Source organism: Chanodichthys erythropterus, chromosome 21 (assembly GCF_024489055.1).
Source record: "Chanodichthys erythropterus isolate Z2021 chromosome 21, ASM2448905v1, whole genome shotgun sequence".
NCBI classification, from domain to species: domain Eukaryota; kingdom Metazoa; phylum Chordata; class Actinopteri; order Cypriniformes; family Xenocyprididae; genus Chanodichthys; species Chanodichthys erythropterus.
The window spans coordinates 18,228,141-18,251,522 of record NC_090241.1 but is presented as its reverse complement, the minus strand read 5'-3'; the positions used below and the strand labels follow the sequence as shown (position 1 = coordinate 18,251,522).

Genomic DNA, 23,382 nt, shown 5'->3' with positions numbered 1-23,382 from the left:
CACACCATGTCACAAAGCTCAAATCATCTCAAACTGGTTTCTTAAACATGACAATGAGTTAACTATAATCAAATGGCCTCCACAGTCACCAGTTTTCAATTCAACCGAGCAACTTTGGAATGTGGCGGAACAGGAGATTGGCATCATAGATGAGCAGCCGACAAATTTGCAGCAACTGCATGATGCTATCATGTCAATATGGACCAAAATCTCTGAGGAATGCTTCCAGCACCTTGCTGAATCTACACCATGAAGAATTAAGGCAGTTTTGAAGAATTTTGCATTTCTTAAAAGAATTTTAATAAAGAGAATCATAACAATCATTTAACTGTAGGAAAACATTTGAATGAGAGACTGTTTCAAGAAAAAAATGCTCCCCTATCTGGATCTGTTTGAGGTCCCCTTTAGGGCATTTTAGGGACATCAGCAACATTATGGAAACAAAGCATTCCAGTAACACAAAAGAAGGAAATCTGGATTTATTCCATTGATTTTGGACACAATCATAGTTTGTTCACATAGACATTTAAAAGGCTTTAAATCAAGATGTTTGTTTCTACATTATTAACTGTGAAACATACTGCTGTGCAAATTAATGTAATTACTGCTTGTTATAAAAAAGTAAATCACGTTTGTTAGACACCAGTCAATTTTGGATATAAAAAAATAACATAACTATAAAAAGCTGTATTACATTGCGGTAAGGTGACTTTATTAACCATTCTTTATGCATCTCCCCTGCAGGAAGATGTGTTGGAAAACACCGAACTATAAAATCATGTTTGCACTTGAGGGCAACACACACTTGACTGCAGAACACACTTGCAATGAATCCTCCCCATTCATTAAAAGACAATCCTGAGCATCTTTTCTATCTTGACATTTTAAAACAGACAGGCTTCTTTACATATAAAAGGACTTTGTCTCCTGCACTGATGTGTTTGTTAAGAGGCTATGAAAGGGGAACTGGACACAGATCAAAGTTGACATCCAAGTGTGATCTGGCATTTTGTCTTATGTCTCACTGAGTGGGTGGTATCCTGCACTACAGCTCCTTGTGCTAAATGAATTTCCAGCATCTCCCAGTAAACAAGAGTAAATTTCCATACCAGGCCACTGCTCATCACCAGCTCCTATTGTATTATGATAAACAGAACCTTAATAATTGTTCCTGGCATGAGGTCAGCACCAGCAACTATTGTTCTGTTAGTCTGAAGGGATGCAGAGGTCAGATCGCTGACAGGTTTTGGCCCAGTGTGTCATTTATGAGGCGGCCAGGCGGCGTTCACTACTTCCTGGCTGTCTAGGGTGGGTTGTTTCCTTGGCATTTTGAGTGAGACGACGGGAATGTAGAGTGTTTTCACAAAAGCACACCTTTCCAGTCAAACACACACATTTGTGTGATAGAGGTTTTCTTTGCAATTTCCTAAGCTCAAGTTTGCTTAAAAGGATAGTTCACCCAAAAATGTAAATTCTGTCAACATTTAGTCACTCACGCTGTTCCAAAACCAGAAGACTTTTGCTAATCTTGAAAACACAAACGAAGATATTTTTAATGAAATCTGACAGATTTCTGTCCCTCCATAGAAAGCCCAATCCACCTAAATTTTAACACCAAGAATCAACTGGTTTAATCCATACTTGCTTTATGCACAAGAACAAACCTCATTGATTCTTTCGGAAGCTCAAAGTTCTTGCAAGACATGCAAGTACAAACCTCATTGGTTATGCACATCAAGCAAACAAATTTTAACATCCTTTATCATAGTTGATGTGCTCTACGTACAGTACATAAGTTGATAAATGTTTATATGTGAATAAAAGCCTAAATTAAATCGGTTTCTTTATGGACTTTTTATTAAGTGAAGCATCAAAGTTTTGGTGGATAAGACATTCAATGGTGGGACAGAAATCTTTCAGGTTTCATTAAAAACATTCCTTTGTGTTTTGTAGATGAATAAAAATAATGAGTTTTGAACAACATGAGGGTCAGTAAATTACAATTTTCATTTTTGGGTGATCTATCCTTTTAACTAGTGTTACACACATATGTAGACTTGCAAAATTTTCTGAAATGTGATTGTACACCTATTACAGAACTATTATCATGAATATAAACAAATTCGAAAGCATGTAACTGCTGTAATCCTGTATGTAGTCAACGACAGGCCTCAACATGTTCATGGACATCTGAAGCATGATTACTGTAGTTGTCAGCAGAAACAAAGCATGATGGAGCAGATAGTATGACGTCAAAGAAATTATGCAATTTTAAATTACCAGGATTTGGGACACAATCTGAGAGTCCATGCATGAGTGTGCAGGTACTCAGGTTTTACCGGTTCCATAAATTAATTTCTGAATATGCTATAGCAGCAAATTATAATAACTATTATACTATTTATATATATATATATATATATAAAATTGTGACGAACAGGGCGGGCGAGAGCCGTGAGGGAACGGCGCGAGGCCGGAGACGCGAGTGTTAATGAGTTAATGATCTTCACATATACACACACACACACACACACACACATTATTATTATATATATTATATTATATTATATTATATTATATTATATTATATTATATTATATTATATTATATTATATTATATTATATTATATTATATTATATACACACATACATATAAAACACACACATATATACATACATACATATACGTATATACATATTATATATTTATGTGATTATTATAAGTGAAACAGGATACAAAATTCTTTTACAGGCAAAATATCCATAGGAAGAGAAACACAATACATTAGAGACAGCCTGCTGCTGGTATGAATAAAATATTATGTGAGTATGTTACAGTCTGTTGCAGAAAAAGACAAAAAGCAGCAACTCTTACCACATCACTGGCGCTAGAAAAGTCATTGTTGAGCAAACTCTCCAAAGCCATCCAGCGAACGGGTCGGTTCTCATTGTCCCCGAGGCAGTGATAGTCCATAGGGAAGAGATCACGAGCCAGCGCATTATCTGTGATCTTTACTTGCATGCTGTTATCAATTCTACAAATAAAAAAATAAAAAATAAAAATACCAGAGACATAAGATATCTAAACAAAATTGCATTGATGTTAATACAAACTGAAGGTAAAAATGTAAATAAATACTAGAACGTCCTGGATAAAAAAAACAACAATTTTCTCAAGTCTTGTGACATTTCATATGGCAGCATTATTGTTAGCTTTGAATGGGAGGGGATTTAATAGGTTAAATATCACATTTAATTAATGATTGTATATATAAAATGTAAAAAAATCCAGCAAACCAGTCATTGTCACAATAATTGCAATAACCGTGTGACCGTACATTATCTCTTTGAATAACCAATATCATAATGTAACACTTGGTGCAGCTGTATACTCCTGTATAGACAGCAGAAAGTATCAGATATTAAATAGTGTGAAAACATGAGAAATGGCACTTACACACAGTTTCTGGCAGCCAGGTCTTTGTGAATGACCTCTCTTCGTGCCAGGTAGCTCATTCCACATGAAATCTGTATTGCCATGTGGACCAGGTCTTGCTGAGAGATTGCCTGTATGTGTAACAAAAGAGTGTGGACAAAATGGTTTTAGTGATCAAGACAGACATTTTAAAGGGTCACTGGAAGTGTGAGAATTTCTTTCTTTAAATTGCAATAAGAGAGATCCAGCAAGAGAAACTAAAAGACGCAAAAAGTGGGAACACATGACAAGTGGGTATGCAGACGCTCGTGGTTAAATTTCACCTCTTAGGAAACCAGACTTGATGGAGCAACAAGTTCCTCTGTTGAATCTCAGTTGGTAGGTTTGACGTCTGATGTAGTGACAGTTACCTCACTAAACATAAACATCCTTTGCGCCAAACACTAACGCTTCAACTCTTTAGAGGGAGTGTCTCAATGTCAGGCACCCTTGTATAACCTTTCCATAGTCAGACACAACAAGAATCCCTGGGTGCTAACTGGCAGGTTCATAACATAACCCTCTCTAAATAAGTGGCTTTTTTTTTCCTGAAGAACTATACACATGGCTTTAGAACAAAATAATTGCAGTGTATGACAAACTCAGGTGTCAGACGAGTTCGATGGTGCATGCTCATTCCTGTTTGTTCAGTGTGAATTTGGTTAGAGTGATTTAGACTGAAATGTTTACTCAAGAGAGAATGGAGTACGTGTAGAACGTAGGGATGGGTCAAAGAGAGTGACTAGTAAATCTAAACTTCTTTGTTCTTTTTAGCTGGAGTGTCTTAAAGGGGATCAATTTAGATCAATTCATTCTCTGAGTGGGCGTGCTTTAGCATGCCAAAAGTCTAACAGCAACTGTATGGACTGCCAACATGCTAAACCCGACTTTGAGAAGTCACGTCTCTAAATTAGTCCCATTTGCAAATCACCTTTTGAGAGCAATGTACAGATATTAAAATGTTGGTCAATAATAATAATAATAATAATAATAATAATAAGCTGATAGTCATTTTGTGTTGAAACTGATATATTTGATTGAAAATACAGTAAAAAAACAAACAAACAAACAAAAAAAACCTGTATACTGTGAAATTTAATTACAGTTTTATAATATAATTTATTCCTGTGATGGCTCAGCTGAATTTTCCAGTCTTCAGTGGCATATATTTAAGGTGCCTTAGAATTAAAAATTGATTTTATATTGGTATAGTTAAATAAGAGTTCAGTACAAGAGTTCTCAAACACCATTGTTTCCTCCTCCTTATGTAAATCTCATTCATTTAAAAGACCTCTGAAGAACAGGCGAATCTCAACATAACACCGACTGTTACGTAACAGTCGGGGTGTACTCCCCAATATTTGCATATGCCAGCTCATGTTCAAGCATTAGACAAGAGCAGGACATCTGGATGTGCACAGGTGAATCATCAGAATAGGTAAGCAAGCAAGAACAATAGCGAAAAATGGCAGATGGAGCGATAACAACTGACATGATCCATGATTACATGATATTTTTACTAATATTTGTAAACTGTCTTTCTAAATGTTTCGTTAGCATGTTGCTAATGTACTGTTAAATGTGGTTAAAGTTACCATTGTTTCTTACTGTATTCATGGAGACAAGAGCCGTCATTATTTTCATTATTAAACACTTGCAGCCTGTATAATCGGATCACAGCCTCAAATTCATTCAGAATCAAATGTAAACATCCAAATAAATACAACACTCACAAAATCCGACGCATGCATGCAGTATGCATGACGAACACTTTGTAAAGATCCATTTTGAGGGTTATATTAGCAGTGTAAACTTTGTTTACGCACTGTTTAAGGCAAGCATGAGCTCCGTGGGTGGGGAGCGTGAGCATTTAAAGGGGCTGCAACCTGAATCGGCGCATTTCTAATTATGCCCCAAAATAGGCAGTTAAAAAAATATTAAAAAAAAATCTATGGGGTATTTTGAGCTGAAACTTCACAGACACATTCAGGGGACACCTTAGACTTATATTACATCTTGTAAAAAAAACGTTTGATGGCACCTTTAAAGAAGTTATTCTAATATGCTGATTTGGTGATGAAGAAACATTTTTTATTATCATCAATGTTGAAAACAGTTGTGCTGCTAAATATTTTTGTGGAAACTGATTTTTTTCAGGATTCTTCGATAAATACGAAGTTCAAAAGAACAATTTTTGAAAAAAATATTTTTTATAACAATGGAAAAGCCTTACTGTCTCTATACACATATCGATCCAGAATAAAAGGTATTAATTTCTTTTTAGAAAAATACTGACCCAAAATTTTTGAACGGCTGTGTACAATATAGACCAATACGAGACACCATGCATCCATCATTTCCGTTACGCAGAATAGTTAGACATTTTAAATATGTATGCATTAATATTTAAAATGTTGCTCTATGTTGGTCAGACAATAATTTTTAGTCTCTATGTTGCGCCTCCCCTTTTAAAAACGGGTCTCAAGATCCTTGCATACTGTTCAATTGAGTCTGGCTCCATCCAGCCATTTGATCAGAATATGTTGGACAGGGCAGAAGCCCGTAAACGAGCCTAATTACACTGTGCTTCTTTGATCCTGAATACTCATTCAGAAGAAGCCATTTTAAAAGTATGTAGTTTTGCACACTCCTAGAAGGCGGCAAACAGACATGCATCTAAAATTTAGTTCAGGTGAGAGGTGAAAATCTTGGCAGTAAATACAAAAAGAAATCACTCACTTGCAATGCCAAAATTCAGTGTATTATCTAAAGCATGGATAGTTTACATGATTTATGTTTTTACACTGCCACAACAAGCTTGGTCCTGAAGCAGAAAAAACTGATAGCCTGAAGAACCCATTTAACCATTTTAAGAATACATCTGTCTGACTGATTGAATTTATGTAATCTTGTCTTTGAAGAGGGTTCAGTGGCAGCCGAATGAAAAACTTCCCAGGGTAAACATTACAAAGGCTCGATTGTGCACAGCATACTACTGTAAAGCACCTATCGTAGAAGGTTCACTCAATGTTGACAGAGGATCTGCACAATAAATTCATTGTTCTGAAGAAAGCAATTAAATCAGGATAATCTGAACACTCCAGGTGTTCTGCTGGAGGGTCTCTAATATAAACACCTGCCTCAGACTGATTTGTGGCTAACAGCAGGAGGAGTGTCATTGCACTTGTTAGCTAAATACACAAGGGTCAAAAAATGTCGATGCAGTTTAAATGCTGCATAAGGCAACCTGTAAAATGAGTGTGCTTGTTTTCTCAATAAATGTCAGAGCAGTGAAGCAGTGGATAGAGTAATATATATATATATACACACACATACACACACAGTATATTTTCTAGATGTGTGTTTTTTTTTTTTTTTTTTAAATCACATCTAGAAAAATCTTTAGTTGGGGGCAGCAATTAGGGCAAAAGTAATGAATTATGAATGTGTCCGAAAAAAATAGCAAGTTTATATAAGTTTATTATTATAAAATATTATTTTATTTGTTATTGTCAGTGTACACAAATAAAATTAGACCTTTACAGTTCAGAATGATGTTATATTTATATTATTGCTCTTATCTGTATGACAAAAAAATATTATAATAGTATTAATATAAATAGTATTTTAAGTAAAAAAAAAAAAAAAAAAAAAATGCAAGTGATTGCGCCAGCACCTCTATGTTGTGCAGTAAATCACGCACATTTATCTTTAACGTTAGAGCGAGCTGCCATGTAAAGTTGCTGCTATTTACATGTTTCAAATAAGCCATATTTTGAGATCAATGGATGATAAGCAAACATTTGCCCGACACAGGCGACATACTATAATACACACAAGGACCCGGCGTTAACAATCTGTCCCTTACGGACTGCGTGACTTCCCCACTTCCTGTGGATTTTTTTTTTTTTTTCTGCGACTAACCTACTAACAAAATCTTAGTCGACAAAGCCTCTTTTAGTCGACTAACATTTAGCTGACTATTGGGGGCAGCCCTAATGTATGTATGTATGTATGTGTGTGTGATGTGTGATGCACACACACACACACACACACACACACACACTACACACACACTACACACATATACACACAAACACTGTAGTCTCACCTGTGGGTTGTTGGCCTCAGCAAGCTTACATTGGCGCAAGAAAAGCTTAAGATTTCCCCAGTTCATATAAGGCAACAGGACCATGGGCTTCTCACCATCTTCTATACACACATGGCTGATGGGTAACAGGTTCCTAAGAGTGAACAGACCAAGGAAAAAGTTTAAAGTTTGTTGGTGTAGGTAAAAGGACAAATGGCAGGAGAAGGCCAAATTTTCAAACACGTCAGGAAGTGACGTGTTACCCTAAGGATACTTGCTCTGCATAAGACTAATTAAATCAGTGATTCATTTCTGACAAGGAAAAATTCAAGTCATGGGCTGCGCTGACCGTTTAACCCCAGACATGGGTCTGCGTGACTGCAAAGCTCGGAGCGCTCAGGACAGGATATGGGTCTGAGCCCATCCCAAAAGGCAACCAAGCGGGAAACGGAAAAATCTAAACAGAATGTTCGACCTCAGTGTTGTACATATACACTATATTAATATCAGGAAAAAGATTCTGAATGTAGATGAAGTGATATTTAATATTATGTGAAGTTATTTAAAATATAGTAATAGACGAGAACCAGAATTACAAAAACAGTGCTCATTTTTTTAATGTCATTGTAGAGAACTTCAACAGTACATTTATTTATTTTTTTCAAAATGACCACTTTTAGTTAAGTTTCCATATTTTTAACCAATAAATAAGCAATAGCCAATGAATATCTGAAATAAAATTTCTATACTATTTAGTTCTAAATAAATAAAAAATATAAGAATAAACAAGTCATTTTGTATTATTTTGAATGCCACAAGAGAACTTAGCCATCACATTATAATGTACAATAAAAATAAATTATCAGTTTAATATTTGGCAAAGATTACATTTAACAACAACAAGATTTAATGTATGTGTTAAGATTTCGGGACTTGCTCAGATCTTATGTCAGATAGCCAGCACCAGCAAAAAAAACTAGTTGCTGGATTTTGGAAGTTCATGACATTGAATCAGATTTTTGGTGAAGACAACCTTGCTTTAAAAGGCAGAAAGTGATTTATAAGAATAGTTATTTAGAAATGCAGAACATCTAAAACCACATTAATTTCTATGAAGGAAACGTGGTAAACGAGAATGCACTAATGAAGAAATGATGCGGAGGAAGACAGCAATTCACAGAGCAGTGAAGGAAGCGTGTAGATTAGTAGTCAGAAGTGTCATTACTGCGACTGTGGTCATCATATCACCGTCACAACACTCAAACATTACAAAACATGCTCCATTGAGGACAGGGTAATTATGAAAGTATGGTAATTTATATTCATATACACAAGCATATCATGTCATCACTCTCAAAACCTCTAATCTGCTTGTGTGTTTGGTAACATTGTTAAGTTTTGTTATGTGTATGTTTTTTGTTAAGTGGAGTGAACTACAGATATTCCTGCTCAGTGTGTAGGGAGCAGTGAACCCTGCATAAGATCCCTCTGACTTACAACATAGCTAAGGCAAGCTTTCTTCATATATGAAAGGATTTGTTTAAAGGTGAAATGTACACAACTGGCATCAGAATTACAAAAATAAACATGAGCATGTATACATTAAATACCAATAACGTGTCAAATAGGGCAAGTTCTTCAAGCATCAAGAAAGCAGCATATGAGGTGTCTGTGACTCACCTGTGGTGAAGACCACGTAGTTTACAGCTTTCTGTAAGCATCATGGTCACCTGTACCTCTGAGGCGTGATCTGCAGAGTCAAATACAAGAACAGAGATTCAAGCGATTTGTGACGCAATGCTGGACAACCCGAATGTGATGCAAACCTACCAAAAACAACTGTCAAAGCCTACATCAATCAAAATGTTAAGTGAACCCTCAAACATCTGAAAAAAGCCAAGTAGCACCAAAGGATAGAGGCATTACAAGAATATTTTGTCAAATTCAGTGTCAAATTAAAAGGAGTGTGTCATTACTGACACTTATAATCACATTTTTTCCATTGAACACAAAATAAAGTGTCAGATTTTGGTCACACAAAACTATCTTATGGCTTTGGAAGAGCTGGTACATAGATATGGACTACCTTTTTGATGTATTTATGGTGCTTTGTCATCATTTTTAGATCTTGACAGCCCCAGTATTCATTCACATTCATTATAATGAAAAATGTGGCGAGAATATTCTTAGATTCACCTTTTGTGTTCTACAGAAGAAAGTAAGTCACACAGACTTGGAATGAAATGAGGGTGAGCACATGACAGAATTTTGGGGGGTTTAAAGAGACATAAAATCAAGTCATTATTTTGCCCTCTTAGGGAAGTCCTTGTTCGTGAAAAAGTGTGCATGTTGGTCCCAAACAAGCCTCCACCTTGTACTTGAGAAAGTCTGATTACTCTAAAAGCAGTCTAATTCTTTTCAGCCAGTCTCAGATTGCTGGCTGAGTGAACACATTGAGAATGAGTTCACAGAGGTCTGGTTTTATCTTGAAGCACAGCTTTTGACGGATGCTTGGAGAGTATGGGTGAAGTGTATTGTTTCCTGTCCCTTGGGCAAGGGCCGGGGGGGAAATTGAACAGCTTGGCACAGCAGAAGCTGGTATAATGGCATTGTCTGGTGGTTGGCACCAGTCCTGTTCTGGGTAAACAGGGCAAGGGCAAATGAAAGGGTGACCAGTGTGATGAGAAGAGCTAAATTTTCTCATGGGATATGCATTTTTTTACAGAAACTGCTGTCATAACCACAGTATCAACATTTTAAAAAAACCTCAGTATCATTCCATGTATTATGAACTTTAGAACTTTTATTAGAAAAGAATTGCATTACCACAAACTATCCCTCATATGATTTCCCACTGAAGTTTTTTTTTTTTTTTTAATCATGTTGGGAATGTTATTTTAAAAGGTTCATTGTAGAATATTTGACTCAAGGGAGGTATAAAATGAGAATTAAACAGAGGATGTACCTTTCACTGCTTTCACAAAGACTTGTTTCTCTTTGCTTGGGTCCTTCTCATCAAGCAAGACTCCATGAAATATGCGGCCAAAGGTCCCTGAGGATCAAAATAAAGTCACTTTATAAAATCAACTGACATTATGAAATCTCTGTATCTTTATAGAAATATACACACCACATTAAAATATAAGCATCTCACATAAGACTGGGCGATAGTATTCTTAATCTTTATTATTCTTCCCCAATGGGAGTCTACGGCAGCCCTATGAACCAGTAGGAAAATTATGAAAATTGGCACACTTGTAATGATGGTAATGAATAGAAATTTGGTGAAACTTTGGGGTCTCTAGGACCAACTCTATAGCACGACCACCAGTTCAAAAATACACTTTTTAAATGGTTGTAACTTTAATTTAATTTTAATAATTTGTTCTAGAAAAATGAAACTTAGTATACCTGATCCCTCTCATCATGATGATCACATTCAACATCTTACATCAAGACTCCACCCATTACAGTAGTGGCCATTTTAAAAGTACAGTATTCCGTTTTTTTTCGCTACTCCTTCAAATTTTGTCCAATTTTGTCCAAAGTCTGATTAGATGATCTTTGGACCTAGCTGCCCAAAAATGAAACGGATTTTTAATTCACTACTGTTCCTGAGAAATACCTCTCCATATTTGATAATGCCTGTGTTTGTGGTCTTATGCTAGTTAGCTTAGCATGCTAATTGGTTATCATGCAAAAATGTGTCTATTCTTTCTAATGTGACCATAAGCTATATTAGTGTTTAAGTTAGCTTAGCATGCTAACCAGTTAACATGCTAACTAATGTATTTGTATGCTAATTCTTGCCTTGAAAACTCTCTTCAGTCATATAACAAACATGTGTCCTCTGTGGCTCACCACTATAAACAAGAAGCCTCAAACCTTTCAGGTTGTGGGTTTGCCTCATGTGTGGAACATGCCCAGACCTCAAGAGGTACTGTAGCCAGAAATATTGCAAAAGTTGCTTCTGTTCCAGACATTGAGTCTTTCTGAGTATGATCTAATCTTAACTTATTAAATATAACATGTGGTGTATTTTTGTGCAAAATCTTCATTTTGAGTTAATTCTCAGTTGAACTACAGAACCTTGGCAGCTGGGTGAACACGTCTTCTGAGTGGCGGGATTTGAAAAGCAATGAATACTTGACCAGAAATTTGGGGGTTTGAATCCCATATAGTGCAGTGTCCAAATTATTACTGATATGCCAAGTTCATTCAAGAGTTTATTTGACTCTCTATAGAAACTGTTGTTTTCTGTCATTTAAAAGTATCTTGAGTCCCTCATCTCTGTGACACAATGTTTACCTACAGAAAAAATTTAAATCCTGTGTTTGACAACATCTGAACCATTTCTACCCAAACCATTTTACCTATGTTCTGTCAAAACATATTTTAAAGAATACAGATATCAACGTCTTAGGATGGGTATCTGTAATGACCTTCCTGACTCTCAAAAATCTGAAAGGGTTTTGTAGTACAACATACCATCCTTCATGAAAACTATAGAACATTTGAAATCTTTAAAAATATGTTTAGCTACTTTTTGAACTCATGGAACCCTTGGAAAGGCTTGGCCCCGTTATTACTGCTCGCAGCTATATTTCATTATATATCTGCAAGTTAACAAGTATTTACATGCTTTTTTTTGGCATGTACACAGACTGTTAAGACTAATTTTTACATGTTTAATAGCATCTCTGATATAAATTTCAGTGGCAAAAACTAAAGTATGTAAATTTGATTAATTTCTGTGAATCAATTCAAACAATCTGATTCAATGAATTAATTCACAACTCTGACTGAACAGTGTTAGGATTAGAGAATTGCATTATCATTCAGAAATGTTCAAGTTTTGTACAACATTTTTCAAATATTGAAACATTTTACTAAAAATATTAGTTCTGATTTCACTGCATTTGAGAGATGCCAATTTTTGCATGGTGAAAAGCTCAGCAGGCCTGAACAGGTATCCTTGATGACCTCAGAAAATAAAAACAACATGGATTTACCAGCAGGACAGTCTCTCACCTTTTTACTGCTGTTCTAAAGCCTTTTAGAAATAGCTGCAGTTCCCATAAGCTCAGAATGCACCGGATCAATAAATCTAGCAGAGGGTAGTATTTGGGTAGTATTACTAATGCCAGGGGCCATTACCGCACTGCCTACAACTTTTCTCTCTTATCTGATCATTTTCCTCTATCTTGCCACCATGCTTGTTATGACATGCCACCTTATCTCAAGCCAGCTTGTTGACGTAGAAGCCTACTTTAACCCCTGTATGCAATTACCTTCGACTTGTCCTCTATAAACATAGGAACACAAATGAATGCAATATACAAGAGCTTTAAGAAAAATGGTCTCTACATTTTGGGACATAAAGGTAAGTGAGGTGCTATGTTGTGCATTCATGTCACCCATGACCTTCAAAACCAGAAGTCTCATACCTGAAATCAGTTTTGTATCAAATATAAATTTTCCTTCTGTATATTTTTCTTTATAAAAATACATTTTAAATAAAAAAATAAATAAATGGACGATCAGATTTGGTTCAATTTAAAGAATCCAACAAGTGGCCAGGATTCACTAGAACTCGGTATGGTTGAAAAAGTTTAAAGTGTGCATACTACAATCTAGACAGAGTGGCTATTTTGAAAATGTTCAAAATACAAGATTTAGATAAGATAAGTTTTGTTATTATTTTTATTTTTTTTGCCTTTATTGAGATTTCCTGTTGGTTCTCTACTCTCCTAAGTGGGAGAGAGAGGGAGAAGAGATCGGGAAAGGCACCCAAACTGGGACTGAACTCGGGTCACCTGAAGAGCAACCAGACTACATGTCGGAGAGCTGACCGTGAGGCTATCGGCTCCGACAAGTGTTGATTAGCTGAACCCCTTAAATCGGTGTCCCGCTAGCTGGATGCTTAGCACTCATTTTTTAAATTGCCTTTTTTTTTTCTATCACATATATATCAATTGGGAGTTTAAACACTCAAAATTGACCCTGTGAAAACCATTTTGAAATTGGACATTACATTTCCATGGAAATGGTACTGTAAATCTTTTTTAGCGGACTCCTCCCCCTAGTGGGCAGTATCATGTTTCATATTATAAAATGTATCTAATCAAAAGCTGCATCCAAAAAAGGCAGCTGACTTGTTGCCTTACTGCATTATAGGCAATGACTCTGTAGGCAGAGTTTGCACATGAAGGTGCCTCTACCTTTTGAAGGTACCTTTTGATCTACAGCAAAATACCTTGGAATGTGTCCTCCGAAGGCAGTATTTGTAAGTGTATGGATGCAGCCAAAATCTTTTCTTATCTTGACAAAACATATTGTCTGAAAGGTCTGAGACTCAAGGTTCCATATATGGTAACTGTTTTGTAATAGCAGTCATGTTGTGACAGAAATGTATTTGTTACAGAAGACTGCATCAAAAGTACAACACCTAAACAAAATCTCATAGGGACTTAAATTTTTGTGAAGTCAACTTCAAATTTACAACAACTTGGTTAGACATGTGGCTTTGATTTTCTAGAAATTTTAGAGTAAAAATTATTTTGTAAAATATACATTTTGTATAAAATAAAAAAATGTTGAACAGTACATTTGCTTTACCGTAAACTTACACTTTTATTATTGAAGTGCTTTCACTTTAGCAATAATCGGCTGAGTGCCTACTGTAAAAAGAGACCAACCTTAGGTCTGTATTCCAAAGTGTTCATAAATAACCATTTAAGTTTGGACTGTTCATTTTCATATCTATGCTCAAAAAGGGGGGTGACCATTACATTTCCTGAACACTCCAGAATTTCTGTACTTTCACACACGAAAGTACAGATTGAAGTGTTCCATGGACAGTGTGTTTCTTGGTAACAATGCAGAACTTACAAAAATTGCATATAACCTTCCAAAAAAAATTTTTACACCCATTGCATTATACATTATGCAATCAGCTGGGTTTCCGTTATAGCTTTCAGTTGCTTTAGGTAGGAGGGAGGAGAACTAAACATGGTCATTATGCAGGACATTGCCAAGAAACTAAGCACTTAATGTCCAAAGACGTAATGTTTTAGAGACATTTTTTGTGGTAAATTTTAAACACATGTGAATGTTTTCTATCAATCAGTAAATCCACTTCACAGAACAGAGTCAATGATATGCAATGATAGCAACTAGAGTTTGTACTAAGTACTTACAGCTCTATAGAAATTAAATTTATCTCCTCTAGTGATTATGATACTGTTTGGGTATGGAACAAAATACACAGTACAGCACAGAAAATGTGTTTTAAAAAATCTGTCTCATTTGCTATAGACACACTACTCCCCGAAATAAAATTTTAATAAAAAATAAAAACAAAAACAAAACTAACACTGTTATCAGATGTTCATAACCTGTTGTAAACTGTAATAACTAATAGCATGGAAAAATGGACTTTAATATATGTATTTTCTGTTTGGTTTGTTACTCTTGAATGTATAGTTAAAGGGTTAGTTCACCCAAAAAATGAAATTTCTGTCATTAATTACTCACCCTCATGTTGTTCCAAACCCATATACCTCTCAGATGTAATCAAAAATATGAACGAAGGTCTTACGGGTTTGGAACAGCATGAGTGTGAGTACTTAATGACAGAAATTTTATTTTTGGGTGAACTAACCCTTTAAAGGGGGCCTATTATGCAAAATTCACTGTTGCATGGTGTTTGGACATAAATGTGTGTTGGCAGTGTGTGTACCCACCCACTCCTTTTTTTTTTTGAATCCCCATAAATCATAAGCAGTGTCTCCCAATGACCTGTTTTCAGCCATGGTGCTAATGTGACATCACATTAGCCACAGGCCCCGCCCAAGTCCGCTGACTGACAGTCCTGCATTACCATAGTTGCCCTCATCAAGCTGTACGCTGTCCGCTATTTTCTCCGCGCTTGAGCAGCTGTAGCGACAACAACATCTGGTAAGGAATTGAGATGTTTTGTTGTTGGATGTAAGAGTGAACATAACAGTCTTCATTTACCTACATATGAGCTGGTGAACGCAGTGAATTAGTTTTATTTTTGAAGGGAATGCACCACAGATCTAATATACGCATACGATTTCTGTAACGTTTCCTGCTATTTACGTTCACAGACATAATTGACTGTTTATGTGAGCTGTGTGTGTTTTTGACAGAACCTTGTGTGTATTTGACAGTTTATAAAAAAAAAAAAAAAAAAAAAAAAAAAATATGAAAAGTTACTCACGAGACTTGACGTCTGACAGCCAGCTGTTTGTGTGTGTGTGCTTCAGATAAGTGCGCTCAGAAAACAATCCATTAGATGTTTAAACTGATATAGCTTTAAAACGAGTGGAAATAATAAACTTTAATGATGAAAGAAGAACTATGCTATCTGTGAACGTAATATTTGGCAGAGAATCCGATTGAAGCAGGAACTGTGATCGTAGAGAGGAGGCGGGGCACAGCAGCTCACTTGCATTTAAAGGCACATGCACGAAAACAGCCTGTTCTTGACTGTAGTCAGAAATGGGTATTTACAACATGGATTTATAAATTATCTGTGAGGTATTTTGAGCTGAACCTTCACAGACACATTCTGGGGACACCTGAGACTTAAATTACATCTTGTAAAAATGGGCATAATAATAGGTCCCCTTTAATCCAGTCAAGTACTTGTCTTTACTCTCTAGACTAATAAACAACACCTAAACAAGGGGTGTCAAACATACGGCCCACAAAGGTGTCCATTCTGGCTCGGGGGAGGTTTGAACTATATATAAAAAAAATTAAAAAATAGAGATGCACTAGTCCACTGGTCATTAATCCAAACATTTTTTAGTTTTATTTTTGTCAATCTTTATTTCGGGCTTTATAATAATTTCCCAAAATGTAATTTGTGTGGAAATATTTACGATGTCTGTGAAAAGGACGTTAACACAGGCACATGCTGAATACGGACACAATGAGGAGAACAGATGCGCTAGCAGAGAAAATACTGCACCATGCACAAGCTCACTGTTCGCGAAAAATAGGAAGGATATTATAAATTAAATAATTAAATAAATTGGGGTTGATATGATTGAATCTCTGAAGGGAATTGTCTTCAGAAAAGTTGATGGCTTTTCCTCTTATCTCCGTATAAAGTAGTAGCCTATTTATAAACACATCACTGCTTTGTGTATAGCAGTATCCAAGGAAACACTATATTGCTGCTGTTCCATAAGCGCCACCTGCTGTCAGAGAGTGAATTTGCATTTTCATTCTGTCCGTCTGCTGATTGTGTTTTCTTCAAGTGTCTTATGTAGCATAAGTTCACAAAGCTAAAGTCAGACCATGCTGTTTTTGCTGTTAATCTTGAAATTATACAATAATTTAAATAAAAAACAACTGATCATGCTCATGTGCATAACATCTTTGTTGGGACTGTGCTAAAAATGCAGTGTTTGCCTCTAATATCAAAGAGCTACACATATTTTATGAACAAATAAACAACATATAAATTTGTTTTCTAAAAAACAAATCTGCAACCAGTATCGAATCATCCAATTTGCTTCTAAAAAAAAGGGAATTGACCTTTGATCATACTAGTTTTCTTGCAAATTAATTTGTTGTTTATATGGTTAATATTAATGCAACTATCAGCGCACCAAGGTATTTTTGTTGTTGTTGTTTTTTTTTTATTAATTCGGCCCGCACGTGGTTATTTTTTTCCAATCTGGCCCTCAATCTAAAAATGAGTTTGACACCCCTGACCTAAACCTTTTAAAAATGTAGCTTAAAACTAATGGCTATATTTATTAATTTGATAGTCTCTTGTCATTTAATTGTTCTCCATTTGAAAAAATAAAACTTTAATTTTGCCTATTGATCATATTATTGTTTCTGCTTCTGTTATAAAAAAAAAAAAAAAATGCTATGTTTTTATTATTGTGATATGAATGTGACAACAACAGTTAACACTTAAAGGGAACCTATTATGTCCCTTTTCACAAGATGTAATAAACATCTGTGGTGTTTCCAGAATGAGTCTGAACTTTCAGCTAAAAATACCCCACAGATCATTTATTATAGCTTGTCAAATCTGCCTTTATTTGGGTGTGAGCAAAAACATGCCGTATTTGTGTGTCCCTTTAAAAGCAAATGAGCTGCTGCTCCCTGCCTGCTTTCCAGATGAGGGCAGAGCTTTAACAGCTCACACTTCGGTTGCTCAAAAACAACGACAAAGCTCTAAAATCTCACGCAGCCAAAATGAAGATTGTCGTTAAGTGTTCAGCCTTACATTTTTCAAACACTGATGGAGAGACTCAGGAAGTAGTTACAACTTTTAGAATGCAACTGGACGTTTACTGAATGGTTAGTGGATAAATTTATGTAGTTGCTGTGGAGTTGATTCAACTCATCGACTAGCATGTGTTATCGTGTTAATCTTTTGTGCATAACCCATATGGACACCCACTATACGTAGCATACCTGTTTGCCAAACAGAGCTATACACACCAGGCTAAGGTTTATGACTTTTCCCCAAAATATTGCTCAGACAGAAACCCTCCTTTTTTAGCAATCGAGCTTGCCAGGGTCAACTTGCAGGCTATCCAAGCTAACGAGACTCTAAATTCTGTTCTGTGCTCATCTGTGCAGCCAACGACAGAACAGTTAGCATGCTTTGCAAAAACTTTTGCCATGGCCTTAAAACTGGTACACCATTTTCGCTTGCGAAAACAAAATGACAGTGCCATGGGTGGAAACCTGCAGATTAAGGGGCTGTAAAATTATAATAAGATCCCCTTCCACAAGGAGAGTGTAATCTGAGCGGCTCATTTTTTGACATGCCTGCAGAAAAAGACTTGCCAAAACAAAGTTACTGGGTTGTCTTTTTTCAAGTTTTCTGGTTGGTAGATGCACCAGGGACCCGATTATAGCACTTAAACATGGAAAAAGTCAGATTTTCACGTTATGTCCCCTTTAAATTTAGGTCAGTGCCTCATACAAAGTTATCGTACGGCTTCACAAGACATTTGAATCACTTTTATGGTGCATATTTTGTCATTTTAGAGCTCGACAGCCCTCATTCCTCAATCAACTTTTTAAAATATTGCAGGATTATTCTGAGTTCCACTGAAGAAAAGGGATTTCAATATAGAAGGAGCCACATTCTTGCAATGCTTTGGCCAAGCATTCCTGTTTTTGGCCTTGGTATAACTACATAAAGCAATTGCAGCAAATATTTAATGAGTAAAAGTACTTTGAAATATGAATAGGCCATTCAAATAAAAGTATGGTACTGGTCATTAAAAAAACAAACAAAAAAAAACAAAACAAAAAAAAGACACAAAGCAAATGGCCCTTCAAAAAGGATTAATCTCATATTCCTCCCAAATGTCCAATAAAATTGATTTAATTTAATTTAGTTTCATTGCCAAGTCAGCACTTAAAACACAACACAATAACCCCCTATAAATAATAAATCAGCTTCATCAAGCTTGTGGCCACACGTACACGATTAACTGATGGAAGAAGGTTACTATATAGAGGACAATACCACAACAATATTTTGCAAGAATGCAAGTTAATAAGGTACAGTTTTGTGTATGTTTTATAGCTTATTTGACTAATGACATTTGTGTCAACAACTTCTGTGCAGGCCCGAGCTGTGCTGGCACAAGGCCCAGCAGAGAGTTTTTCTGTTTGGGCTCCAATTTAGTGCTTGAGTGCAGATTTCCCGCCGGAGCAGAGCTCTTGTGTGATCCAACAAAATTTATTTTGCAGGGGGAAGTGTGTCTAACCTCAGACTGAGTGGCCAAATGACGTGTTTGTTTGCAGTGATGCAATTTCAGTTGAACAAGGTGTTCAAAAGAACTACTTTAAGAAAGAGACGTTTTGACGGCACTGTGGACAGAATTCTAAGAATTGAGTCTTTCAAAAGCACACTATTTACTTGCTGTTTTTTCCATCTGCGTCTATGGGTCAGAATGACTTGTGGGATTATTACCTTCGTGCAAGACGTCTCGAAGTGTGACTCTTTCTCTGGATATGGCAATGTCTTTGACCTTTGCCTTAGCCTCAAGCAAAGTTACACTTCTCAAGTCATTCTTCTCTATCCGCAGCGAGGGATAACCTGAAATCACACACACACACAGAATTAAAGTAAGTGTTAACAATTCACATTAGAACTAATTAAAAGCCTGTCTAATGACATACAAATGTTATGTAAGCAACTGGAAGTATTTAAACACTTCATCAATGGAGTAAAACCGCAGCTTTGCCAAAGGCAAACACCGCAATGTCACTCTTGCACAACATGTTTTGGTTTGCAGCTGATTTTATCTCACAGTTATACGGAGTAATTTGTATTAGATTTTTAGAGAAAACTGAGTGTTTTATACAGTTATTTAGCTGCAGCAACTTTAAAACACACAAGCACCTCCAACAGACAATGTCAAAATGTACTTGTGCAAATAACAGTATATAAAGCGGTTTAAAGTGGTTGTGTATCTGTATTTGGCTTATGTTTCTCACTAAACGATTTCCATGTTTATAATCAGTACTTCACTTTGCATTGTTGTAAACATTATGTTAATAATATAAATATAGTTGATTATGAATACAGATGCAAATACGTTCACTTTTTACTAATACAATTAGCCAGTGTTTCCCGTTTCATTCAGACTAAATTTCTCCACTCATACTAAATGTGTATGATGCTGCCCCCAAGTGGTTATTAGGGGTAACTAATGTAAGACTGCTAACATTCCCTATACTACGTACTACACAGACCCTCTAGTCTGTAAAATAATACAAATATAACGGTTTCCACACACACAAAAAAAATATTGATAAAAAAATGTTTTTTTGAGCACCATATCAGCATATTAGAATGATTTCTAAAGTTCATCTGAAAGAAAATTCAGCATTGCCATCACAGGAATAAATTATATTTTAAAATATATAAAAATAGAGATTATTTATTTTAAATTGTAAAACTATTTTACAACACTGCATATAATTTGGTTAATTTGCCAAACAAGTGTAAACTACCAAAACATTATAATGTTTTAGCATCACCAAGTGTCTGACACAACAACATCAACTCAACAAAAGGAAGGAGTGTGGAGTGGGACTATCTGTTTGGCTGAACAATGACAATTGACAGGAATGTTTATATTCATGTTGATCTTCATGACTGACTTGCCACCAGTGGTGCAGAAATTACTCCACACTTAAGACCAGGGGCCAGTTGCATAAACACAACAATAACAATGTTGACCAACTAGCATTTAACCAAGGGGTAATTGTTAGGTAATCAAACATTGATCAAACATTAAAAATTGACTTCAACAAATTTCAAATTCAACAATTCATACAAACATTACTTGTAATTTAAATAAAGATATGTATTTCCTATTAAAGGGTTAGTTCACCCAAAAATGAAAATTCTGTCATTAATTACTCGCTCTCATGTCATTCAAAACCCTCAAGACCTTCATTGATCTTTGGAACACAGATTAAGATATTTTTGATGAAATCCATAAGGTTTCTGAACCACCCATAGGCAGCAACATCATTGTACCTTTTGAGGTCCAGAAATGGAGCAAAGGCATAGTTCAAATAGTCCATGTGACTACAGTGGTTCAACCTTTTTTGTTTTTTTCTGCACACAAAAAGTATTCTCTTCACTTCATAACATTAAGGTTCAACCACTGTAGTCACATGGACTATTTTAACAACGTCTTTGCTCCATTTCCGGGCCTTGAAAGGTGCAATGAATTTGCTGCCTATGGGTGGTTCAGAAACCTCTTTTCATCAAAAATTTCTTGATTTGGGTTCCAAAGATGAACCCATGAAGGCCTTACGGGTGTGGAACGACATGAGGTTGATTAATTATTACTCGCTCATAAAAAAAAAAAAATAAAAATAAAAAAGGCTTAACATTAAACCCCTGTAAGTAATAATTGACCATGGCTATCTGATTCTCCTCCTCATCATGCAAATGAGAATATGTCTTTGCACCAGATAATACAGTGCAAATCAATCAACAAGCTCAGTGAAGCTCAATAAGAACAAAAACATGGTGATGATGAAGAAGAAACCAGGTTAAAGGTTGAGGGTTAGTGAACATGATTTAGTCACGATTCCCTGTTGCTCTCTCTATCTGCTTACATAGCAGCAGAACTTACTTTTGGTTTCGTGCGAGGGGGCACCAGGGTGAGGGAAGGAGGTGCCTGCAAGCTGGAGCATGGGTGCAGAGCCAGTTTGAGCATCTGATAGAGGCAGGAAGGGGTGGAGGGAGTACAGAGTGAGAGAGAGAAAAAAAAAAAAAAGATGGAGAGAGGTATATGAAGGATGGATATTCATAGCAGGTAGATGGTGCCTGGGCTATTTCACACAGAAGAACAAGAATGAGACATGAAAACACATGGTATAAGCATGAAAGACCACTAGGAGGCGCTGCACACAATATGAGTAAATAGCGTCACCAAAACGAAGCAGATATCTCCACCATCAACTATACACTGATATATATAGATATAGATATTACAGTGCTGATTGCCATTATACTCTATTCAGAACTACACAAAGTGGCCCCAAAACATTAATTTGGACACTTAAATGTCTGAATGTCATTTCATTCAAAAAACATCAAATCAAGTGGCATTAACTTTAACATTTTAAAGTAAATATAACAAACAACTTTGTAATGTTTAAATGATAAAATAATAGATATATTGGGGGCTTAAAAGCAATTAATATTCAGTAAATTGTATTATGTATTTAACTGCACTTGAACAGAGCTGAATGACAACATATTGTCTTCTGTTGAGCTGCTTTACAGTTGAAACTGAAGTTGCAACTATAACTGAATTTGTTTCCTAATTGAAGAATTTTGCAACATTGACAATGTTTGATTTTCTATTACTGTAAAGCAGTTTGAAACTGTATTGTATAAAGCTTGACTTGATATATTGTTCTAAAAAATAAATAAAAACATTTGACATTAGCACAACTTAGTTTGATTTTCCAATATCTAATTCAATGACATTTATATTGTTACTTAAGTGTTCAACACATTTTGGGGCCACTGTGAATATAAGACTCATGGGATCACCTGGCAAACTTCCACTAATGGGGAGTTTAAGGGAGGTCATCAACCCGCTCTACTCAGCTCTGTCTAAAAAGATCTAATTTTAGCCCAATCCGGTCGTTTGAGGGAAAGGAGAAACTCACCCACTATGAAAACAGTTACTATGCTTTAAAAGAGCGGAAACTTCCTGCTGATTTGGTCTTATTTGCATCCTAATTTGGAAAGGGGGTGGAGGTGACTCTCCAAATGTAGTCTGCCTTTCATGGTGGAAAAAAAGACAACAACCTAAGTGTGAAGAAATGCTACTAAGATGGCACTAGCAAATGACAGTGAAGGATTGAGTAAATACAGACATATGACTTTTGTACTTTTGTGAGGGGATGCGACAGTAGCACACGCACGCAAACAACCACTTATACAACTTTGATTGCACAAAAACAATCAATGCTGGAGTCGCTCCCGTAATAAACAAAAGGACAAAAGTGTGGAGGAGGAAAATGGGAATGTGTACGCCTATTTATTCCAACCTTCTGATTCCAGTTTAGCTAATCTGATCATTCGTTCCCAATTTTCTAGTTTATAAAGGAATGCACATTTGGTGTGAACAGGACGAGACAAGATGCATCCACAGGTGAGAAATTTGGAACAATTTAACATGCTGGTCTGTTAGCCGTGGGGAGCAAAGGATCCTGTTGTTTTTTGAGGTTCTTATGGGGCAGCAAAGCAGTGCTCCTGTTT

General features: G+C 36.0%; 1 protein-coding gene across 4 annotated transcripts in view; it reads right to left on the bottom strand.

Annotated features, from left to right (window-relative positions):
- ryk (receptor like tyrosine kinase) overlaps positions 1–23,382 on the bottom strand; it is a 63,963-nt gene that overhangs the window by 3,668 nt on the left and 36,913 nt on the right. For 3 of the 4 annotated variants that reach the window (XM_067373310.1, XM_067373313.1, XM_067373314.1), the window contains 7 exons: positions 21,740–21,823; positions 19,555–19,680; positions 10,531–10,617; positions 9,246–9,315; positions 7,587–7,719; positions 3,458–3,567; positions 2,876–3,035 (listed from right to left, as the gene is read on the bottom strand). In XM_067373310.1, the coding sequence (XP_067229411.1) occupies positions 2,876–3,035; positions 3,458–3,567; positions 7,587–7,719; positions 9,246–9,315; positions 10,531–10,617; positions 19,555–19,680; positions 21,740–21,823 (770 nt within the window). The remainder of the gene's footprint in view (positions 1–2,875; positions 3,036–3,457; positions 3,568–7,586; positions 7,720–9,245; positions 9,316–10,530; positions 10,618–19,554; positions 19,681–21,739; positions 21,824–23,382) is intronic. The other variant, XM_067373312.1, reaches the window with a different exon arrangement.